Consider the following 24,338-nt stretch of genomic DNA (forward strand, 5'->3'; position numbering starts at 1 on the left):
TACAAATATGCAGAATGTTTGCAGACTTACTCAAACTAGATTTGAAAATTGTTATATCATCATTTGTAATTCAGATTACAAACAGCAAAGATTACGCCATGCAAGAGTCCCAGGAAAAAAGTTTTTTTTCATTTTGTGGACATTCTTCACTTAGCTCTTCTTGTTGGTCATACCAGGCAGGTGGTAGAAACTACATACTTATGTTTTTTCAAAAAAATTAGATGTCAATATGGAGGTGACCACCTTGTTGTATTTCAAAATGCCAGGCAGAGAACAGGTTAAATTGATTGATTTAGAGATTAGTTAGAATAAAAAAGGTTCTGCAAGTACAAATTAGATTACTGGCTTTTGGGGGGTTTTGGTGAATGCTCAGGACCAGACTACACATTATTAATTGCTCGTTAACATTCTACCCAATCCCTACACATATTGTGCCTTTGGTTGTAGGTGATTGTCAGTATCACCTTCAAAGGTCCTTGGATTTTGTAAAACTGAGAGATTTTTATCTCCGGCATTAGTTCAGACAGGCCCGAGAGTTAGCTGAAACCTGTAGGAAATGTGCAACCAATTTGGGCACAGCAAGCTCTCACAAACAACGTGATAATAACCAAATAATTTGTTATTTTAGTGAAGTTGGCTGAAGGACATATACTGGTCAGACGTCAGGGCTTCCCTGCTCTTCTTCGAAATTGTGCATGGGATCCACTCGAGGGAGCAGCATGGTCATCGGTTTAATACCTCATCTGAAAGGAAACACCAGTTCCCATTATGGCTTACTGGGAACAAAAGAGCTGTGTACACTGATATGAATTTTGTTGTCATTGGGTATTATTTTACTATTTTGCTAGGCACCTTTTCGTTCCTGTACATTAATTTATAGGCAAAATAGTTTTATCCTGCACATACAAATCTGGTAACATATTTTTGGTCGGAGGGCAAGAAAATGTGGTGGACACACAATTTTCTAGTAAAGGTTTTACCGCAATTTGGAATCAATTTAAACCTGGGCATGCTGATCAAAATGTTCTTCACTCACCTCTTCTTGTTGGTCAATCAAATTATAACAGGCTAAAACAATGAAGTCATTCCACCATGCCAAGCCACCAGTCACTGCCATATTTTGTTCCTAAAAATAGAAATATATATGAATTGAGGGGGAAGGTTACCAGATTCCAGGTAAAATCATTTTCTAAAGCATTACTACCATCTAGATCAAATTCTGTCAGGTTATTATTGCTCCTTATTCACATGGTGATTTGTTTTAACACTGAGTTAAACCAGCTGTACTTATTAACTTTTGGTTGAGTGCCACAAGATTGCTGTCACACTCAAAAGGATTTTTCTTTTGTTTAAAACTATTTGTTCCTAGAAGTTTTGAAGAAATAAAACAGATGTCAAAACGCTAATCATTACAAAATTTACAAATTCAAACACTTTCTAATAAGTTACAACGCTTTTTAATGTCAGTACACAGATAAATTAGACATCAATTATTTAGAGATCCCCAGAATCAAATCAAGCGTATTTTTGAAGGAGGAGGAATGCAAGCTCAACAGGAAAGAGCAAAAAGCTATCAGAGGCTGAAAGGATGCACTAAAAAGAAAACAAAAAGAGCAATTACCAAAAAGGAGGAAGTCGTCTCATAATCACACATAAAAAGAGGGGTAACTGCAACTAAAAATCTGTTACAATAGGTGGATGGGGGGTGGGTGAAAGAGAGGAGTAGTGGGGGGCAAGGTAAATGCACAGAAACAAAAGTATAAAACAACAAAACAGTAGAAAACTGTACTTCCTCTAAGAAGCAACCAAGAGGGAATTGTACTTCCATCAAACAAGGACATCCCCATATAATGATGGAAAGGGTCACAAATTTGCCAAGTTTAGACAGACCCATTTCCACATTCTGCACCCCAATGGGGAACTGAAGCAATGAATACAATAGGAAAAGGTGCCAAGTTACCAGGAGAGCGGATGAGCTGGTGTATTTTAGACTCTATACAGGATTTTTATAAATCTGTCACATTGAATTCTGAGAATTCCTACATTCTTGAAAGAAAGCTGATCTTATCTGACCGATCTGCAAAACATTATTCATACTGATGGAGTCATACACTTGTTGCCCTGTAGATTACTATGCTGAAGATCTACAGGAGGAATTGGCACCAGCTTCAACAGAAATCTCAAAAATGTAGCGATTGTGGTATAGACATTCTTGTGCTTGTAAAAATACCATGTCATATCCACCCATAACCATGTTTCAATTCTACCATTGGTAATACAACTAAAAGGCCAAAGTCTCATCTCGTTCAGTCTTATCAGCTGTCCTGAATATCTAATTACCGAAAGTTACATTTCTAAATTTATCCAAGCATATAAAGGTAATGGGTGGTTACATCTGTGACTCACTGGAGCATAAGGAAGTAGGTCTTTCAGAAAAAGATATCAGGTTCAAACATATATATATTATATATAGATATGCCAAAAAGTGAAAGGAAGGGACAGAGTGCGTGAACGCCATATTGCACCAAAGAATCACATAAGAGTAGGGAAAATTGACAATAGGGCAAACTTAAAGGCTTTGTATCTGAATGCACATAGCATTCGGAATAAAACTAATGAGTTAACAGCACAAATAAAGATGAATAGATATGATCTGGTGGCGAGTACTGAGACGTGGTTACAGGGAAAACAGGTTTGGGAGTTGAATATCCAAGATTTCGGTAGGATAGGCAGGAAGGAAAAGGAGGTGCTGCATCTTTGTTAGTAAAGGAAGAGATCAGTGCTACAGTGACGAATGATATAGGCACTGGAGAGCAAGACATAGAGTCAGTCTGGGTAGAAATAAGAAATAGCAAGGGAAAGAATGCCCTGGTGGGAGTAATCTATAGGTCCCCAAACAGTAGTTTAGCAGTATGGCACAGTATAAACCAGGAAATACTGGGAGTATGTAAGAAAGGCACAGTAATAATCATGGGTGATTTTAATATGCATATAGACTGGACAAATTAAATTGGCAAGGGTAGCCTTGAGGGAGAGTTCATAGAGTGTATTAGAGATTGTTTCTTGGAGCAATACATTGTGGAACCAACCAGGGAGCAGGCTATTCTGGATTTGTTTTGTGTAATGAGATGGGATTAATTAATGATCTCATAGTAAAGGGTCCTTTAGGGAAGAGTGATCACAGCATGCTAGAATTTCAAGTTCAGTTTGAAAGCGAGAAACTTGAGTCCCACACTAGTGTTCTGGAGTTAGGCATAGGCATGAGGGCAGATTTGGCCCTAATGGACTGGGCAGGAAGACTACAAGGTAGGACAGTTGATGAACAGTGGCAGATATTTGAGAAGATATTCAATTCCTCCCAAGTAAAATATATTCCAAAGAGGAAGAAAGGTGGTAAGAGGGGGAAAAAGTATCCATGGCTAAGCAAGGAAGTTAAAGATAACAAACGCAAAAACTAAGGCATACCAAATTGCAAAGGTCAGTGGCAGGCTGGAAGGTTGGGAAACTTAAAGATCAACAAAGGGCTGCTAAAAATAAAAGAGCAAAGGTAAATTATGAAAGAAAACTAGCGCAAAATGTAAAAACTGATAGCAAAAGCTGCTACAAGTATATAAAAGGAAAGAGAGTAGCTAAAGTGAATGTTGGTCCCTTGGAGGATGAGACTGGGGAGTTAATAGTAGGGAACGCAGAAATGGTAGAGATGCATAATCAATATTTTGCCTCAGTTTTCACAGTGGAAGACACTAGTACCACCCCAATAGTAATAAGTAATGCAGAGGGTATAGAGAAGGAGGAACTTAGAACAATCACCATCACTAGAGAAAAAGTACTGAGCAAACTATTGGGATTAAAGGCTGACCAGTCCCCAGGACATGATGGCTTACATCTCAGGGTCTTAAAGGAAGTGGCAGCAGAGATAGTGGATGCATAGGCTATAATATTCCAAAATTCCCCGGATTCTGGAAAGGTTCCAGTGGATTGGAAAAATGCTAATATAACACCCTTATTCAAAAAAAGGGGCGGGGGGGGGGGGTGAAGGCGAGACAGAAAGTAGGAAACTATAGACCAGTTAGTTTAATGTCTGTCGTTGGGAAATTGTTGAAATCCATTATTAAGGAAGTAGTAATGGGGCATTTGGAAAGTCAAAATGCAATCCATCAGAGTCAGCATGGCTTTATGAAGAGTAAATTGTGTTTGACTAATTTGCTAGAGTGTTTTGAAGATGTGACAAGCAAAGTGGATAATGGGGATCCCGTAGATGTAGTATATCTGGACTTCCAGAAGGCCTTTGATAAGGTGCCGCACAAAAGATTAACACACAAGATAAGATCACATGGAGTTAGGGGTAACATATTAGCTTGGAAAGAGGATATGCTAACCAACAGAAAGCAGACTTGGGATAAATGGGCCTTTTTCTGGATGGCAAGCTGTAACTAGTGGGGTGCCACAGGGTTCGGTCCTTGGGCCCCAACTATTTACAATCTATATTAATGACTTGGATTCAGGGATAGAAGGTACTATAGCTAAATTTGCAGCTGACACCAAAATAGGTGGGAAAGTAAGTTGCAATGAAGAAATAAGAAATTTACAAATGGATACGGACAGGTTAGGTGAATGGGCCAAAATTTGGCAGATGGAGTTTAACGTGGATAAGTGTGAGGTTATCCATTTTGGTCAGAAGAATAAAAAGGTGGCTTATTATTTAAATGGAGAGAAACTTCAGAATGCTTCAGTGCAGAGGGATCTGAGTGTCCTCGTGCATGAATCGCTGAAAGCTAGTATGCAGGTACTGCAGGTAATAAGGAAGGCAAATGAAATTTTGGCATTTATTGCTAAAGGAAGAGAGTATAAAAATAGGGAAATGTTGTTGCAACTGTACAAGGCATTGGTGAGACCGCACCTGGTGTACTGTGCACAGTTTTGGTCCCCTTACCTGAGGAAGGATGTAGTTGCATTGGAGGCGGTTCAGAGGAGGTTCACTAGATTGATTCCAGAGATGCGGGACTTGTCTTATGAAGAGAGATTGAGCAGTTTAGGCCTATACTCGCTAGAGTTTAGAAGGATGAGAGGAGATCTAATTGAGGTATATAAAATGCTAAAGGGGATAGACAAAGTAGATGTGGAGCGGATGTTTCCCCTTGTGGGGCATTCTAGAACGAGAGGCCATAGTTTTAGGCTAAGGGGTGGTAGATTTAAATCAGAGATGAGGAGGAATTACTTTTCTCAAAGGGTCGTGAATCTGTGGGATTCACTACCTCAGAGTGCAGTGGATGCCAGGATGCTGAATAAATTTAAGGAGATAGACAGATTTTTAATTAGTAACAGATTGAAAGGTTATGTGGAGAGGGTGGGAAATTGGAGTTGAGGCCAAAATGAGATCAGCCATGATTGTATTGAATGGCATGGCAGGCTTGAGGGGGTAAATTGCCTACTCCTGCTCCTAGTTCTTATGTTCTTATATATATATTTTATCTATATATAAAATATAGTTTAAGCAAGGTTATCAAAAACAACGAAAAGTGTGGCATTAACAATCTTATATAAAGTAATTTCGCTGGCTAAAGCAGTGAAACGAGCAGTATATACTAATCACCTACTGGATTAGAGTTATGCTGGCTGACGTATTAAATTTATCTGACAGTAAACCACTGAACCTCATCCTGTAATCTGTATATCCATCCCTATGCTCTTCCCAAACTAGCCAAAAATAAAAGATCTTTCTCAAACATCTTGATCAGCCCAACATAATTCTAAGAGACCTCATGCTAACAAAATATCAAACTGCAATCTCAAACTAAAGCAAAGTATTTTCCAGGGGTGGGAGGACAAATAAGTATCATAAAATATGTAAAATTTCAAACCCTTCTCCTCCTTCAATAACTTAGTTAAAAATACCCCTTCCTTAATAAATAAATCTGCCATCACCAACCCTCATCCCAATTAACATAAATCATAAAACATTAAACATAAAAGAGAGGGAGATGGTAAGGTGGAGGGATTTAGGAAGCTAATTCCAGAGAGCGGATTCTAGCCTGCAGAAGGCAAGTGAGGTGAGGGACAGGGAAGAGAGTTCACAAACAGCAGGAATCAGAGGGTTGTAGAGCATGAGCAGGTTGGTAGGAAATTCTGGGACTGGAATAAACTACAGAGATAGGGAGGAACGAGGATGGAATTTTATATTTAATGCATGGTGGCTGTAAGCCAAACATAGTCAGTGAGGATAGGGTGATAGGCAAGTGGATTGGATTGGAGATTGATACAGATTGGACACAGGCAGCAGACTTTTGAATGAATTGAAGTTTCTGTCGGGTTAATAATGGCATTGCCGAGTCTGAAGCAGATAAATGCTTGGATGAGGTTTTGAAGCAGTAAAAAGACTGAGGTAGGGAGGCAATGTTATGAAGTGGAGCTGGGCGATCTTTGCAATGGAGAGAATATGAGAGCATCAGAGTTTCAATCTGAGGCAGTGGTTCGGGCAGGGGATGGAGTTGGTGGCAAGGATTCTGAGTTTGTGGCAGGAGCTGAAGACAACAATTATGGTTTTCCCAGCATTAGAGAACTGGAGGAAACTGCTGCCCATGCATGAATGTCTACTTGACAAGCAATCTGACAACAGAGTATATGAAGGAATTGAAGGTGGTGGTGAAAGGGTAGATTTTCTTTTGAGAATGAGGTACTGACAATCATTTTGAAAGGCTAGAGGTGAGGGAACGGTTTACAATTTGGACCAAAATAGGGAACAGGAAGAGAAGTCAAACAATCATGAGTTTAGTGGAAACAGGGTTGAGGGAGCAGGATCTAGGTCTCTTCAATGAGGTGAGAGAAAGTTGAATTTTTAAGCCAGATAATTTTGCAACCATGTTTTGTTGGTTAGAAAAGACCAACTTGAGCAGCTTACGCCCAGGAGGTAGAAATTCTGGATGAGTGCACGTGAGAAGGAGAGAGAGAGATAAAACAGATAAAAGCAGCAAGGTCTAATGGCTAATTTCTGAAGTTGCAATGCCTAAAAGGGAGACTAGCAGAAACAGATACAATACAGAGGCCATATTCTTCAATATACAATGTGCAACACCACCGGTGATTGAGTTGTAAACTGAAGTACTAAGAAAAGAATTAAAACAATATAAAATTTTAAAATGAGGACAGAATTACACCTCCATGCCCTATTCAAATTATCCCTGCTTAATCGGGTGGGTACACTTGGTCTCAATTCCATATGCAGCATCATGGTAGATTGAATAGAGTCAGTGAGGTCAACCAAACTTAAATCTGATATGAAAGGGTACCTGGGGTCTTTGAACGTATTACAGTTAACCTTCCATGCCTTCTTTTCACATCTTCACACTCTTCTCTTGGAGGATAAGTGTGACACAATGGGAAGATTCACAGGTTGATTGACAGTCTAACAAGTTGCAAGATGAATACTTCTCCCTGGCTGGATCCACCTTTATACCAGCTAATGTGGTTTAACTAGCTTGCACAACCCCAATGATGAGGTGGAAGGGTTGCCCACACTGACTACAATCAAGTATCTCATTGGAGGTCAACCCAGGATTCAGAGCAGAACTTCTACCTTCACTTGGCGGGATGGTCAGAAATGGGATTGCAACTTGAGACTCAAAAAATGGGAAAGCTCCCACTAAATCAAAGACTTCCTCTACCATTCATGCCTGTCGCAGCAAGAAAGTTTAACATGCATTTTCATATTTCGAAACTCTGTGTCAGTTTGGACTTAACATTGTAAGCCTGCTTCTTAGCAGTTAAGGTAATAATTTTTTCCTTTTAAGTGTATATCGGGAGGGAAATTTGGTTGCATAGTGCTGCACTGGCACCCTGCGGGGTTGCCTGCCTCTGGGAAAATAACACCAAGTATTGTAATGCGAATGAATTTCTTGCCCATGGAGTTTCCAGAATGGTCAGTAAGTTATTGCTTTCTTTTAAAGTGTGACTGAGCTGCCAAATGGTAATGCGTTTAGGCTCTTCCTAAAACTGCTTATAGGGATATTCAGCCAGAAGCCCTATGCCCATATCTCAGTTACACCATATTGCAGAGGATACTAAATGGTGGAATGGACTGGACTCTCACCTCTGGGGCGAGCATTCATATACAGCCCTCACTGGTGGTATGAAAGTCTTTGCAGTCTACTAACCCAATTATCCTTTGTGAAATTAGTTTTAGTAGGTTCATTGCAGTAGGCTAGGATCCAGAGTTAAAAACTTAATTCAGCACCAAGTTTGCAAACTTACTCAAATTACACAGGATGGTCGATATGAAAATGGAAGAGTGTCATATCATTGCAGTCAAGGGACCCTCCACTTGGGTTGTGGAATACATTATGGCAGGGCGGTCATATTAGCACTGCATTGTAAGCGGCTGATGCATCAAGTAATGTAATGCATTCAATTCTTCAGCAAAAACATTTCCCGCCTCAAGCACATGAAAAGTCTCAAAAATCAAAAAAAACCAGATACAAATACATGAATTCTACTATATCCTTTGATGATAGGATCAGCTGAGATGAATATTTCATGTCTGATCCCTGCTCCATGCTCAATTATCCATTTCCAGCTGGCCTCAAGTGCTTCTGAATTCTCTCTCTTCAGGTACTATGCTCTGAAAGAGCATGGGCAACCATGGACTTCTGTGTTGGTCCATGGTTATGCCTGGCAAGGTACCACAGTGGTTTGCCGTTGCCTTCTGCAGATGGCGGACCAGGAATCTCTCCCATTCTTACCGCCTGCCATTGGCATATGTTGGAGAGATCTACAAGGTGAAAATCTGCCAAGATCTGTGCTCCTGCAGACTGGCAGATGTTGGGCAAAGACTGGATTACACTCAAGTGTGTCATGACAGTGGTCAAGCTGCTTGCTGACAACCATTATCAAGGCTCAACTCATGAAGAATGCCACTGGAAATATCTGTGAAGCTATATCTCAACAAGGATTCAACACTTCTAGGAGAAGATGAGAAACCAGCAGGAAAAAAGCATGTTCTTAAATTAGCAAAAACAATAAGACTGAACAATAAATTCTAATATCCCAATCAAGCCCAATGCCTACCTGGGTAATATTTCCAAAAAGTTTCCACTTCCTCGTAAACAAAGCATAGTGTGCAATTCCATATCTGCCTGCCACTGCAACACACTGACCCAGCCGGTCTATTGCTGCAAACTGAAGAAATAATGGAGTACAAATGAAATCATCAATTCACTAGGTTTTTTTAATTTCACAATTCCCTTACTGGGGGAAAAACTCACCTTTATTGGCCAGTTACTTTCTAGATAGGTACTATGGATCTGCAGAAAGACAGACAAGCAAATTACATAATTGTTGGTGTTCAAAAGCAGAGTTTACAATTAACTGCATTTGGTACTGTCTTTTTTACAGCTCCCTCCCCTGTCCATCAGGTTGCTCTCCTCCCCACTGAAGGTATCAATTTGTTGCTGGGATGCAGCTATGCAAGTCACCTGGAATGCTAGAGGCAAGAGATTTTAAAAACATTAACTCCTATTCTTGGGATAAGGGGGAGTCGAAGGCAACCATGGCACATCTGCCTGAACAGCGCTCAAAAGGCTATGGAGAGGTCTACTGTGAAACGTACTTCCAAACACTCCAAGTGCAAGATGGCCGAATCGAAAGGGAGTTTCTGTCAACTGATTTGTAACCGATTTATTTTTAAATATGTGCGCTGCATAAATTTGAAAGCTTTTCTAAGATTAAAGCCAGCAAAATAGAAAGTCGAGCTAATGGCACTTTGCCACAGGAATACGATTACAACAATCACTTCATATCTGACAGTCAAAAATTGAGAACTAGCATTGACCAACACAAAGCTACCACCATGCAATTGCTGGATCTTTTCAAATGGCAAAGCATTTTAATATACTCAAACCCATGTGTATGCACTGGTTCGTAGTATTTTTCTTAAAGTAGCTGGGCCGTAGTAACATTAAAATATACAACTGATAAGTTCTCTTGAACAATATATCTTATCAGTAAATAAAAAAAATGCGTGTAGTTGTGGGAATGCAAAAACCATCACCTGTACAACATGCCAGTGCCTGTGTCCTAATAAAGTGCTTAAACCCTGAGGAACTAGAATGTCAGTACACAAAGGGTTCTTTTCCCTGACAGGCTGATGGCCTGAATTTGCTGATGCAGTACTTGAATTTTGATTTTGCAATGTGTCACCACAGTTCAAATACAGTCGATCCTCTCCTTGTAGAAGTACTTGCTCCTGGTTATTCTGGAAGCAAAGAAGATTGTTAAGTTGTTTAACATCTTAATTCTCAGTTTAGAAAAGTTAAATGTATGAAAATATTTTTTCTAACCTACTTGTGTACTTAAGATGCCTCAAGAAAAGGTGACATTTCAATCTTACTAGCTTAAGTTGGCCAGAGATGTTTTTTTTATTAAAATCTAGATCAAACCATCTTCCAATATGGAATAATTTATTGTAGGGAGAGAAATCCAACAGCTGAATTTTCCCAAGAAGGTTCACTAGACTCATTCCTGGGATGAGGGGTGCATCTTAAGAAAGGTTGGGGCTATACCAATTGGAGTATATAGAAAAATAAGAGGTGATATTATTGAAACATATAAGATCCTGAGGGGATTTGATAGGGTAGATACCAGGAGGATGTTTCCTCTTGTGGGAGAGACTAGAACCAGGGGACAGAGTCTAAGAATAAGAGGTCTACCATTTAAGAGGGATGAGATGAGGAGAAATTCTCTCTCTCAAAAGGTCGTATGTGAAATTCTCTTTCCCAGAAAGCATTGGAGGTTGGATCATTGAATTTATTCAAGGCAGAGTTAGACAGATTTTTGATAGATAAAGGAGTCAATAATTATGGGGGGGGGAGCAGACAGCAACGTGGAGTTGAAACACAACCAGATCAACCATGATCTTCTTGAATGGCAGAACAGGCTTGAAGGGCTGAATGGCCTACTCCTGCTCCAAAGTCTTATGTTTCTACGTTCCAAGATCCTGAAAATCATCATAAAACAGAGGATGTAATAAACTGAAGAGTAACAAATCTCTAATTTTATATAGGGAAGTCTAAAGTGAGGCAAGATGATTTATGATTCTTACAGGTATATGTTCAAAAAAACCTATGTTTTTGATAGCAACATGAATAAATAATCCCAATTAGGTGAACAGCAGTAAAAGAACGTGTACAGTTTCACTAAACTGACGTGTGGGTGATTATCCAGCTTTTGGGCATGACATTACCTTCTTAAATTAATTACCATTGCAAAATAGTTAAAGCAATGCTAAAAACCAAACAGTTTGTTACAAAAAGGAATGGAAAATGTTGGAAACGCGCAATGAGTATTTTTAACAAGAAAAGACAGGCTTCCATTTCGGGTAGGAGACCCTTTCTTAGAATGGAACCCAGAGATCATCAAAACTCTTTGCAAGGTTTGGGGGCAGGGAGGAGAGAAGGGAATGATGATGTTTTCATGACTTTTGAACTGTGTACACTTAAAGCACCAACATGCCTCCTGCTGCCTGCATGTCAAAAGACATCCACATTACTAGCATCTCTTACTAAAAAGAAAATGGGAAACACAGCTAAGAAAAGCACCCTATTCTCTTTTTCAGCTCAGTTCTTGAGCCGTTTCTCTTTGTAGGTACCAACTGGCTTCCTGTGTGTTTCCAGAATTTTCTGTTTTTATTTTAGTTTGGTTTTACAACTGTCCTTCGAGTTAACAAGGCATTTTTCTATCTGTCCAGAAATACAACAATCATCAAACACATACATCATACACCAAGGACTCACTACCATAAGAGGAATAAATTGGAACAACAGAACAGTGAAAGGAATAATTATAGCTGTGATGAGAAATACAAGTGCACGCAGAACACTTTCTGGTCATATTATGCAGAAGCACTATTCAGTTTACAAAATAGAATTCATGAAAATGCAGACTCAAAGTGCTGTCCAGGTAAATGCAAAAAGAAAAGCAAGAAAGCATTTTATTCCACAGAATTCTTTCAACATTGTTTGAGAAAGCAGAAGTGAAGATTGAGCCAGTAACTTACAGCTTCAAAATAAAAAGAAAAAACTGAATGCTGCAAATCAACTAAGTATTGCAACTAACATTCATGCCACACAAATGCCAGGTAATGACCATCTGCCAACAAGAGAGAATCGAACCATCTCCCCATGGCATTCAATGGCATTACCACTGCTGAATCCCCCACTATCAACATCCTGGGGGCTTACCATTGACCAGGAACTGCACTGAACCAGCCAAATAAACACTGTGGCTACAAGACCAGGTCAGAGGCTAGGAATTCTGTGGTGAGTAACACACATCCTTATTCCCCAAAGCCTGTCCACCATCTCGAATGCACATGTCAGTGTGATGGAATACTCTGCACTTGCCTGGATGAGCACAGCTCCAACAACACTCAAGAAGCTCAACACCATCCAGGACAAGACAGCCCGCTTAACTGACACCCCATCCACCACCTTAAACATTGACTCCCCCCCACCACAGTGGCAGCAGTGTGTACCATCTACAGTATGCACTGCAGCAATTCATCAAGGCTCCTTTGACAGCACCTTCCAAACCCCTCTGCCACCTAGAAGGGCAAGAGCAGCAGATGCATGGGAAATACCACCACCTCCAAGTTCCCCTCCAAGCCACATACCATGCTGACTTGGAACTATATCGCCATTGCTTCACTGTTGTTGGGTCAAAATCCTGGAATTCCCTCCGACACCACATGGACTGCAGGGGGTCAAGAAGGTGTCTATCTTCTCAAGGGCAATTAAGGATGGGTAATAAACACTGGTAAATAAAAATAGTGTTAGGAATTAACACTATAGGTCTTGCAACCTACCATGCAGGGGTTGACTGTTAAAGCGCTTTTGATGAATTGGAACTGCAGAATTTCTGCTTGCTGTATTATACTTTTGTTTTCCAGATCATTTCCCATTTGTTGTGTACTATCACTGGAAATCGCCCAAAGGTGGTAGCCTTCGGCACCCCAGCTCTGTAGAAGAAAAGGAATAACTTCAGCAAAATATGACATATTAAATAACAAAATCAATCAAGTTATTTTAAACAGAGTATAAAAGAATTTTTGTTTTGCTCCAACCAATAGGCTGGATGTTCCCTTTAACTTGGTCAAAAACATTAGGTGACCAACTTTCAACCTCAAATGTTGTTACCAGCTAGGAGTTGTAACAATGAAATGGATTCACATGCCTTTTAGTTTTGCCTCCTTCCTGGTGCAGAAGAGCCCAGTTGCTGTTCTTCACTTTCCTTAAAAACATACGGCTGAGATGGAGTGTATAATGTAGGGAATCATAACCATGAATTCATTTACTACAAATGCAGATTACCAGTACGCCATCCTCAAATAGAACTAAGTTACCTCTGCCACTGAAAGAGGGCAGATGTAATTTTTTCTCCCCCTGCTTGTTAGTCTGTTTGTAAACAATGGATCCCAAAAACTAATGGACAGATTTCAATGAAACTTGGTACACAGATAGGGATTGAAGGAAGAACTGATTAGTTTTTGGTGACGATCTAGATCCAGATCCTGGAACTTTTTTTTAAAAAGGGAGATAAGATTGGAAAATAGGGCAAATTGACTTTAAAAAATAATGTTGTCGGTTGTTTTATTTAGAATGTTGTTCATTGTTTTAGAATCATCGGGATTGTCTCAGCTGCTTTGATGTCACAGGTGTCAAAATGTGAGCAGAGTTTTCAAAGAAGGTTGTTAGATGTGAATTTGCCTGAAGCCTCCTCAGTGAGATGGAAGCTCTTAATAAAAAAGGTTTCTTTTTCCAGCTTTGTAGTTATAAAGCATCAACCAGACAGGGAAAAGCGTCAAGGAAGAGTTTTTAAAATTTAATAATGACAAGTTAACACATCGTGATGGAGGTATGTGCTCTACAGCATGCCCTCTTCACTTGTTTACACTGCAACTGCAGCAAACTGATTAACCCACTTCTTTTTACATCACAATTCCATTTAACTGAACATCCAAATTTTCTACACAAATACAGTACTATTCAATGTGCATCTTGTTGGAAAATAGCATAAGCCACAAATATTTGGAACATGGTTTCCACCACTTCTTGAAAGTCTACTCACCATAGAGCTGATTTTCATAGGTTCCTTTTTAGTGCCATCAGAATAATGCCTTAAAAATCAATGGAATTAAATAATTATTTATAATGATCAATATTTTTTATTAATCAATAATTAAATATTAGCACTTCTACCCCAAATATCCATATTTAAGGATCTTAAGTCGAATCAATGTACTTTTTTTAACAAATGGATTCCAGTTCTATGCAAGCGCAATTCTTCCTCAATTCAAATAATTGGGGGTGGCAGCACATCAGATGCTGGTTGGGTGGAATCTGAAAAATCACCTGGGACAGGACAAACAGCACTATAAGCCACAGGACAATTTTTGCTTGCCAGAAAAAACACCCATGTGCCACTTAATTAATAAGATAAAATTAACTTCCTAATAAATTAGCTGCAGGGAAAAAAACATTTTGCCAGCATTAGCCCAAGCCAATATAAAAAAAAATGAATTGGATCCTTGTTAGAGAAACACTCAGGAAACAAGCAACTGTGAATAATAAATTACTTTTGAAATGTCATTACATCTTTCAGAATGAACTCTTTCTTCCCCATCCATCCTTTTAAAAATCTTTCAGGGTACTTCTCTAACTGGCTTATTCCCACAATTACTGAACCAAACTGGACTTTTAACCTGGTGTGATAAAGAAAATCACAAATCACGCTAACATGCAAAAATCAAAGGTTTTGATTATAGCATGTTATGTGGCAAATTACTGGCCCTAAAGGATATTAATGTTCATCTTTAAGCAACAGAAGGCATTATATAAGCAATAGAAAATGAAGTTTGTCATTCTCTTCCTAAAGGTGTCGATTTAGGTTAGAGAATATTTCCACAACCGATGTTTCCTGAGAGTTTCTCTAACAAGGATCCAATTCATTTTTTTTTATATAGGCTTGGGCTAATGCTGGCAAAATGTTTTTTTTCCCTGCAGCTAATTTATTAGGAAATTAATTTTATTTAATCATCTAAGTGGCACACGGGTGTTTTTCTGGTAAGCAAAAATTGTCCTGTGGTTTATAGTGTTGTTTGTCCTGTCCCAGGTGATTTTTCAGATTCCAGCCAAACAAAATCTGATGTGCTGCCATCCCTAATTATTTGAACATTATCTTTGGAGCCTAGGCAGTGAGAGAGTTGGCTGGCTATTCAGCAAATTGGATGTACCACAGGCACGCCAGATTCTGCTCTCACCAATTATGATGCATTTACCAATTTAGGCATCAGGGACACCAAATGAAATAACTGCCTCAAGTTATCTACAACAATATCTCCACCCCAACTGTACTCTCACTGCTGCAGAAATTCTTATCCACATATCAAACCTCTTGTCACTACATCGTACCAACTTTGCAACTTTCTTCAACTTTATGCCCTTTCCCCCAATCTTTGGTTCTCATAATACTAGCCTTCAACTGTCTGAATTTCCCTCCTAATTTTCACTTTCTGTCCTCACCTTCTTAAAGCCTAACTGTTCAAAGATTTTAGTAACTTCCAAGCTTTGCACTATGGTTCAGTGCCTAAACTTTAATAAAGAAAAATCCCTCACCAAAGTGTCTTTCAATGTTAAAGGTGTCAGGAAGATATAATAATGTTATTGGAATTTATTGTAAAATAGTGGTGTGTGTGTGAGAGAGAGACTTAATTGGATTAATGCCAGCTGGTCTGAAGGCTTTGATGTGTTAGAAGATAAGCTAGGTTTGAAATGTTAAGTAGGTAAACATGGGGGTGTTTAGAATGCAAGGTGTAAAAGGACATTTGCATTTTTAAATAAACTAGACTAGCATGAATTCAAAAGAGGGAGTGAAATGTGTCACCTAGTCAGGTGAAGTTCAGAAACAGTGTGTTTACTTCTCCCAAAGATTACTGGTAAAATTAGTACTATGAGAGATTTTTATTATCAGAGAGGTAAAGTACAAAGGTATATTGAAACAATGGGAATTTGCATTCAAAGGTATTCATATGTATAAAGGTGAAAAGGCTATGCGTAAGGGGAGGCATTTTAAGATTTAACATGTGTGAAATACCTTCAGCATCTATGCCTCAAGCTGCTGTCTACAACAAACTGAAGTTAAGGAAGCTCACTTTGAATTGGATTGTTCAGGGCATCATGTTTCTTTGCCTGAGTCTTTTAAAATCTGTGTGTCTCACTGTTGCCTTAATGAAAGTGTAACAGGGAGTTAGATTAGTTAGGGGATTTAGAAGTTATTATAGTAGTAATTTGCTGATCTATGTATGTACTTAAATCATTTCTCGTATTAATAAATGTTTAATCTAGTTTTGTAAAAACCTATAAGGCTCGGTGGTCTTATTACTACCGAATTCAAAGCCCACATCTCGAAACATACAAATTGCATAAGTAGTTGTGGCAGTTGTCTCAAATTTCCCTCTGGGATTTGAACAACTCAGCATTTACCATCGGCTGTGCCAAAACAAAGGTGCTTTGTAAATGCAAACCGCTACAGACAGAATCTATTCTAGCCCTAAAAATGTTGAAGGATTGTCTAATCTTGCTATTGGAATACACAAAGAGCCCACAGGAAACAGTTACTGTGCACTATTAAGTTCTAAAGGATATTTACAGAAGTAATCATTTAGTTTTGAAAATCAGATTGGAAAGTTCAGTTAAAGTTGACATAATGGATAATGCCACATGACATGGGACATAATTAGAATAACTTCAGAAAATTTTTACTTTAATTCCAACTCCTGCCAAGCCTGAAATAGATAAAACCGAGCAATGAATGCACAGTTTCTATACTACATAGTTATATGCAATAGTATTGCAGACTTTCAATTTCTGAAGGAAATACTCACGCAAAATCTCCATCGAGTGTGCAAAATAGATGAGCACCAAAAACACTCCACAGGGATAAGCCTCCGCATTCCCATGTTACCATAGCAACACTACAATCAGGTGACCATCTAACCAGTTTCACCGCCCCAGTCTTGTTCCAAATATCTGTTCAATATACAAAAGAAATTTGACTAAGCATTGAAGTCCCGAACTAGAAAAGCTTAGTGCCATTTTGCAGAATTATAAAAAAAGTGCAATACTCCACATAAATGAGCAAAATACTTTCAAGCACTGTATTTCTCTCCACTCACAAGACAATTACCAACAAAGGAGGCTAGTCTAGCCATTTCTGATTTGGATTTCTTTCAGTCCCTTTGTGTTATATAACAATGAGCCATAACATCTTATAGCTAATCAATCAACGACATCTGCCATTAGACTTGCCCATGCAGTTGTTGCCTTAAAAATTTTCTTGCAAGGCAGGTTGCTAAGGGCGCCATCTGGTAACACTGCAGTGAAGAAACCAGGCAACTGGGACACCAGTGAACAGCTAAAACAACTGTGTATCTCCTTAACAAATTTGGCTGAAAGACAGGGAAATTAGCAGTGCAAGAACTGAGGGGGAATTGCAAATTGGAGTGGATGAATTCATTGTCGGGGAGAGAGAGGAGGCTAGAGGGGTAGAGAGGGTTGGGGGAAGAGAAAAAAAAAACACCGAGGGAACTTTAAAAAAATTCAAATTCTACACTCGAAAATCCCCAACAATAAAATCTGAAGGAATAAGATTCCATAATTGTAACAGTTACTTCCGGTACCAGTGTGGGTGTCTGACAGTTTATATGTTATCACATTGTTAAACAGGACAACTTTTTGTGGTGGGGTAGGTTTGTATTTAACCTGTAAATGCCGCTTCAAATCACTTGCTGCATTTCAATGATGAGCCAGATGACGAGGTGCCATTTTGCAAAGCTAGCTAAGGCAACGTGGTGCAGCAATTCCTGGATATGTGGTTAACATTGCAACTGCTTCTCACCTGAAGTTATTTGACATCTACACTTAAGTAACAGCAAATACCATTTGGCCTCAATGCTACTTTAACAGCAAATTCTGAAGATGGACAATGGCAATGATGACCCTGCCAGTTCATGGTGCAGCTCTTGTGCATACATTAGTTGCTGTATATAAGTAGCATTTTTATAAAACTGCCTTCAACAACCTAAGCTGGCATTCATCATTTATTCTATTTCAAAACCAGAAGAACACAGATACATGGCTAGAACCTCAGATCCTTTTGATCCATTTAAAACGATGCATTCGTTGGCAGCTTTAGTGAGTAAAGTTAAAATATGGTCCATTCCACCAATTGCCGTTAATTTTAATTATTAACTTAAATGCCCAAATTAACACTTATGCATTTCATCAATGTTGTGAATGCTCTTCAAAGTTGATCGGTTATAGTAGAAAGCATTCCACTGGGATTAAATATCTAGATAGATGAGCCATGAAATCTCATACCTACCAGGGTAATGTTTAGGAGTTAATTCCAACTTGTGGGACAGCTGCATAGCTCCTGTACTTGTATCCATTGTGTAAACTAAAACTGAACCACTGGCAGAATGGGGAAAATCATCAGTTAATAACCAGTTTTCAAAAAATAAATCAATATATATGTCTGTGAGCATTTTTATTCATCAAGATAAAGAGTGTTAATACCAGGAAATGGAAGACAAACCAATTTAGATAGAGTATCAGCCTCAAGTATTACAAGGACAGAAGATAATTATCCATGAGGATGGCAAGAAAGATGCTCAAGCTTCCAACTGTTTCTTAAATAATTCCAAGGGTTTTCCCCTGCACTACACTCTCTGGAAGTCTATTTCATGTACTGAACGCTCTGAAGTACTTCTGGATATCAGTCCTAAACTTGCCTTTTACAAGTTTTGAGCCTAAGCCCCTTTGTCCTACTCTCAATAAGATGCCAGATTTACCTTTACAAAGCACCATTTATTACTTTATCCATATCTATATGATCACCACAGGCTTTTCCTTTCAAGGATAAAATGTCCAATCTTGTCCAATCTTTCCTCAACTCCGACTGTGACAACAGAAATCAATCATAGGATTCTTCTCATTACTGTTTCCAATGCTAGAATGTCTTTGAGCCTTGATGAACAGAGTTTAGCACAGTAGTCATAAAGAGTGACTAGACCAAAAACACCATTTTTATCGTGGTTCTCCTGATTTTCATTCCCTACCTAGCCACATGGCCCTGCTGGTTTTGTCGATTGCTGTTTCGCATTGGTTAGACATGCTGAGTGTAACATCTAGCAAGATCTCTAACCTTAGAGACATCACTGAGCACTTGGGTGAGTAGTTGCTGACCAAAGAAAAATCAACATGAATTTTAAGGTTACATCTGACTAATCAAACTGAAATTTTAGGGTGGGGTCCCAGTGGGGACATGCATACAAATGTTGTCTACATGGACCTCAGAAGGCATTTGATATCACAGGTATTATAAATTTAGAGATCCTTAAACAACTAAGACCACATTGAATTTAAGGCAACCTTGTGACAAAGACTGGTATACTGGTTAGGATGTTTGAGACAAGGAGTAAGGATTAAGTTTAATTGGAACATTTCCTGATTGGTGGATACAGTGAAACTATTTCCTCCAATGGATAAATCTAGAACAAGGGTATAATCTTTAAATTCCTCAGGGTAGTGTCCTAGGCCCAACCATCTACAGCTGCTTGATCAATGACCCTTCTTTCCATAATGTCAGAAGTGGGGATGTTCGCTGATGAATGCATAATGTTCAGCATCATTCGTGACTCCTCAGATGCTGAAGCAGTCCATGTCCAAGCACAGCAAGACCTGGACAATATCCAGGCTTGGGCTGACAAATGGCAAGTAACATCCACGCCAGACAAGTGCCAGGCAATGACCATCTCCAATAAGAGAGAATCTATTATCACCTCCTGATATTCAATGGCATTACCATCGCTGAATCCCCCACTATCAACACCATTGAACTGGACTAGCCATATAAATGCTGTGGCTACAAGAGCAGGTCAGAGGCTAGGAATCCTGCGACGAATAACTCCTGACTCCCCAAAGCCTGTCAACCATATACAAGGCACAAGTCAGGAGTGTGATGGAATACTCTCCACTTGCCTGGATGAGTGCAGCTCCTACAACACTCAAGAAGCTCGACACCATCGAGGAAAAACAACTCCCGCTTGACTAGCACCCCATCCACAAACATTCACTCCCTCCACCACCAACGCACAGTGCCAGCAGTGTGTACCATCTACAAGATGCAGTGCAGGAACTCACCAAGGCTCCTTAGAAGCACCTTCCAAACCCATGACTGCTACCATCTAGAAGGACAAGGGCAGCAGATACATGGGAACACCACCACCTGCAAGTTCCCCTTCAAGCCACTCCCCATCCTGAATTGGAAATATATTGCCGTTCCTTCACTGTCGCCGGGTCAAAACCCTGGAGCTCCCTCCCTAACAGCACCGTGGGTGTACTACATCACATGGACTGCAGCGGTTTAAGGAGGCAGCTTACCAGAACCTTCTCAAGGCCAGTTTGGGATGGGAAATAAATGCTGGCCTAGCCAGCGATGCCCACATCCCATAAATGAATTTTAAAAATTATAGTTCGGCCAGTTGGAAGTGAAAGCAGAGAGCATCTTTTCACAGAAAGGCTAGTGTAACTCACTTCCCCACGAGGTTGCGGATGACTGATTCCAACTCAAAATTTCAAGACTGAGATTGATAAATTTTTGGTTAGTTAAGGATTTTAAGGGATATAGAACTAAGGCAAGTAAATGGAGTTGAGGTACAGGTCAGCCATAATCTGGTTGAATGTCGGAACAACATTCAATGGTCTACTCCTGTAGATGTCTCTTCTAAATTCACTTCTAGCTATTTCAACAGCTTTCACATCAGCCATTTTTCTTTCCTATGTGTTGAACTTTACACTGGTTTGGAATAAATTTAATCTACCACTTTTCTTAGTGCATATTTTGCCCAACTAATGCTGTAATTTTTGAATTAAATGATTGATTTCACCAACCCTTCTAGTTTTGGCACCATCTCTACATTTAACTAACTTGTATTCAGTTTGTAAATGTTGTGTTGATGTAAATTAGAAACAGTAACTTGTGCCTTTCATGTCGAACTTTGCGAAATGCCTTTGGGTAGTCTGGGTATATCATGTCTTAGGACTTTATATGGTCACTTGGGTCGTCACTGACTCAAAGAAGTCAAGCAAGTCAGTTAGGGAGTATCTTCCCTTCTGATTTAAAACTGACTGTTGTTTACTAGATTATAGTACAGATAATAGTCAGTTACTCATTTGAGGCATAGCACAGTGAATTTCAGAGTAGAGCTCACTTATTCTCTGTTCCCAAACATGTGCCTTAAAAGGGGCATTTGCATACTGCATTCATGTTACATTTCTCTATTTCTCATACCAACCCCCTGCGGTCACATGCTCATATCCTGATGTATTTTTTTCTTTTTGAAATTACTTTATAGCTTCCGCCTCAATTGCTCCCTTTGGTAAAGCTTTCAGTTTTTTTTTACATCCCCTTTAGTCATAATCCTCAAATTAGGTCTCTTACCAATTTGCCAACTGCGGAGACAATGTTACGATTATCTTTCAAAATCTTTCATTATTTTGAAAACATCTTGCATCGTCCCTTAACCCTCCCTATGCCAGTGAAACGCCTCCAATTTTGCACCTTTCTTCATAAATATAACCTCTCAAAACCTAATGTACACATTATTTGGCATTTGTTTCATGCACCGTTTAAACTTTAGTGTCAACAAGACAGAGCCCACTTACTTCGCACACCCAAAGGCCATTAATTTGTACTTGTTGTTTATTGCCACACAAGTACCATCAGTAACTTCTTGTGCGCACACGCCATGCAAATTCTGAAAAGTAAAATTATAATTTTTACATAAATACATGCAACACAGCACAAAACAATCCTTGCTCACAATAGTTTCTACAAAAACTCTTGCTAGGGCTGCACGATCACCAGCTTCAATCATAAGCTAAATAAACTTATCTTTCAAATTATCAGCCTGCTGGCTACTTGCTCAATATGATTGACAATTTCCACTCTATTCTGTATATTTAGATACAGTATTCTCATTATTCCAAATGAAAAATAGTACAGTTCATTAACAATAACAGCTACATATTTATTTTATTTCCATATGTTTATGTAAGAATAACTCCAATACTTTGCTCATGGTTAGTCAAGAGGATATAGATATAGCATGGTATTGTTGTAACAGGACGTGGCAGGCAGACCTGGGCAACTTGCATCACAGTTCCACAAAATGGCAGAGGGCAAGAACAACAGGTTTTAATGTCATCCATTAAAAGCAATAGGTGTTGTTGTTACATTTTAGGCTTTGAGATATTTATTACTAATGTCACAAAAATGTCCCTAAATTGTGACAACAGAAAATCAGGGTGACAAATAGGAAGGCTTGAGAGAATTAAATATGTACATTAATAAACATCAGGGACCAGTCATTAAGGCCAGATATCATTCATGATTTTATCCAGACTACTTTAGTTCTATATACGGTCACACAAAAACATAATGCAACTTTAACCTTTAATTCTTTCGTTTTAATCCACCTTCAGCATCCAGTGTGCTATTCTACAAACATTTCCATGAAAACCATTGTGATGATGTAATGACATCTTTCTATAACCATTTCAGTATTTGTATGCTCATGCAGGTAACATCTCGTTGAAGTACAACATGATTCAAAGCAAAACTCCATCTCCTACGTCCTAACAATAAGCTTTAATCTCCAATCTCCAAAACAGCACCCTCTATCAACCCCCTTCCACATAGCATCAGCATGAATTTTTCCACTACCCACTGTATTCTTATGGTTTTGCTAGCCAAAAGGGTAAACTCATGTCAACTTGATCAGTGATGTCCCCTAACCCGCTATGATATGCGTCTAGGTTGCGCAAGGTAACTTCAAACATAGTAAAGAGAAACATTCACAGAGAGATATCAAGGCTGTTTTTAAATAAAAAATCACTTATATCATTTATTTTTTTCATTGACTGCATTAACTGCATTCATGTCCAGAATTACAATTTTTGATGTAGAAGATTCCAGTCATCAGCCTCTACTTTTCTTCAGGGATTTGAACATCAATATCATGGCATGTAGGACTGCACCTACAATCCCTACACACGGAATTACTTATTTTAGCAAGCCATGTGAGCTGCAAAACAGGCACTGTTTCTTTATTCAGGGAGAATGTCTTAGCGCGCGGTGTAGCTCCTTAGTCATACACCGGTCACACAGCAAAACTAGAAATCTAGCAGCAGGTTGTCCATCTTTTAAGTTATGGATACTGCACAAGGAAAGAAAGAAAACTCTATCTTTTCTAAAAAAAAAAGCAAATGCTGCATTATTCCTGAACATGCCACTGTGATGCATTTGGTCCCAACGAAAACTTAGCTCTGAATTTCAAATATCAAATTCAGTTCCCAAAGCCTCCATCAAATAATTAACTGAAATATCAGTTAATGCATCTCAAATGAATGAAAAGTTTTCAACTTCAATATACTGCAATGATATACAAAATGTCACAATCAAAATGCATTTTACCTCAGCTGTAAGTTTACTGGATACAGGAGTAATGAAGCCAATCCGACCATCATCAAAAACCACAGCAAAACCATCAAGGGTTGCACAGTATTCCATATCTTTGATATGTACGGATTCAAAATCTAATGAAGGGCCTGTCAGCAAAAAAATCAACGTCAAACTATGCTGTAAAATTCAAACTAGCATTTGCAAGTAAAACACAAATAGTTCTATATTTGCTGTATGCTGTATATTCTGAACTAACCAGGGAATTTTTCGAATGTGTTGCACCAATTGCAAAGCAATTAAGCCCAACACCATACAAACAACAACTTGTCACATTGAGATGTTCCATGCAGGTGCTGTTCAACATATAATTAATTCAGTGTGTTTGCAACAGTGAAATTATAAATCTCTCTCAGATTAAATGTCAGGATATCTGGACTTCTCATTGGGCAATTATGAAAAATCTGCTGGAGATCATATCAGTTTGCTGAGATCTTTTGCAGGTGGCAGTGGAAATAGTAGTATCAGGTTCTGTAAAAGGACTTGCCAAGAGGCTGGCGTGTCCTGGAGTTCACACTTGCTTAATGTTTGTATTTTGGCAACATCAGGCATTTGCAGCACATTAATGAAAAATATTTTGAATAACCAATAGTGAAGAACTGAAAAGCTGAACTCGAAAACATGGGGAATGAGGAAATGGCAGGCACGAACAAATATTTTTTGTCTGTCTTGATGCTGAAGGCCCAATTACTTGGTCTGGCCTACATGTG

At 38.9% G+C, this 24,338-nt stretch overlaps 1 protein-coding gene across 3 annotated transcripts in view; it reads right to left on the bottom strand.

Annotated features, from left to right (window-relative positions):
• Window positions 1-24,338, bottom strand: part of ric1 (RIC1 homolog, RAB6A GEF complex partner 1) — a 166,463-nt gene that overhangs the window by 41,028 nt on the left and 101,097 nt on the right. For 2 of the 3 annotated variants that reach the window (XM_078570577.1, XM_078570576.1), the window contains exons 6-15: window positions 23,584-23,717; window positions 21,774-21,865; window positions 18,430-18,518; window positions 16,931-17,075; window positions 14,116-14,164; window positions 12,854-13,006; window positions 10,043-10,246; window positions 9,258-9,296; window positions 9,061-9,171; window positions 1,037-1,126 (exon numbers count right to left, since the gene is read on the bottom strand). In XM_078570577.1, the coding sequence (XP_078426703.1) occupies window positions 1,037-1,126; window positions 9,061-9,171; window positions 9,258-9,296; window positions 10,043-10,246; window positions 12,854-13,006; window positions 14,116-14,164; window positions 16,931-17,075; window positions 18,430-18,518; window positions 21,774-21,865; window positions 23,584-23,717 (1,106 nt within the window). The remainder of the gene's footprint in view (window positions 1-1,036; window positions 1,127-9,060; window positions 9,172-9,257; window positions 9,297-10,042; window positions 10,247-12,853; window positions 13,007-14,115; window positions 14,165-16,930; window positions 17,076-18,429; window positions 18,519-21,773; window positions 21,866-23,583; window positions 23,718-24,338) is intronic. The other variant, XM_078570578.1, reaches the window with a different exon arrangement.

This window comes from Cetorhinus maximus, chromosome 2 (genome assembly GCF_964194155.1).
Source record: "Cetorhinus maximus chromosome 2, sCetMax3.hap1.1, whole genome shotgun sequence".
NCBI classification, from domain to species: domain Eukaryota; kingdom Metazoa; phylum Chordata; class Chondrichthyes; order Lamniformes; family Cetorhinidae; genus Cetorhinus; species Cetorhinus maximus.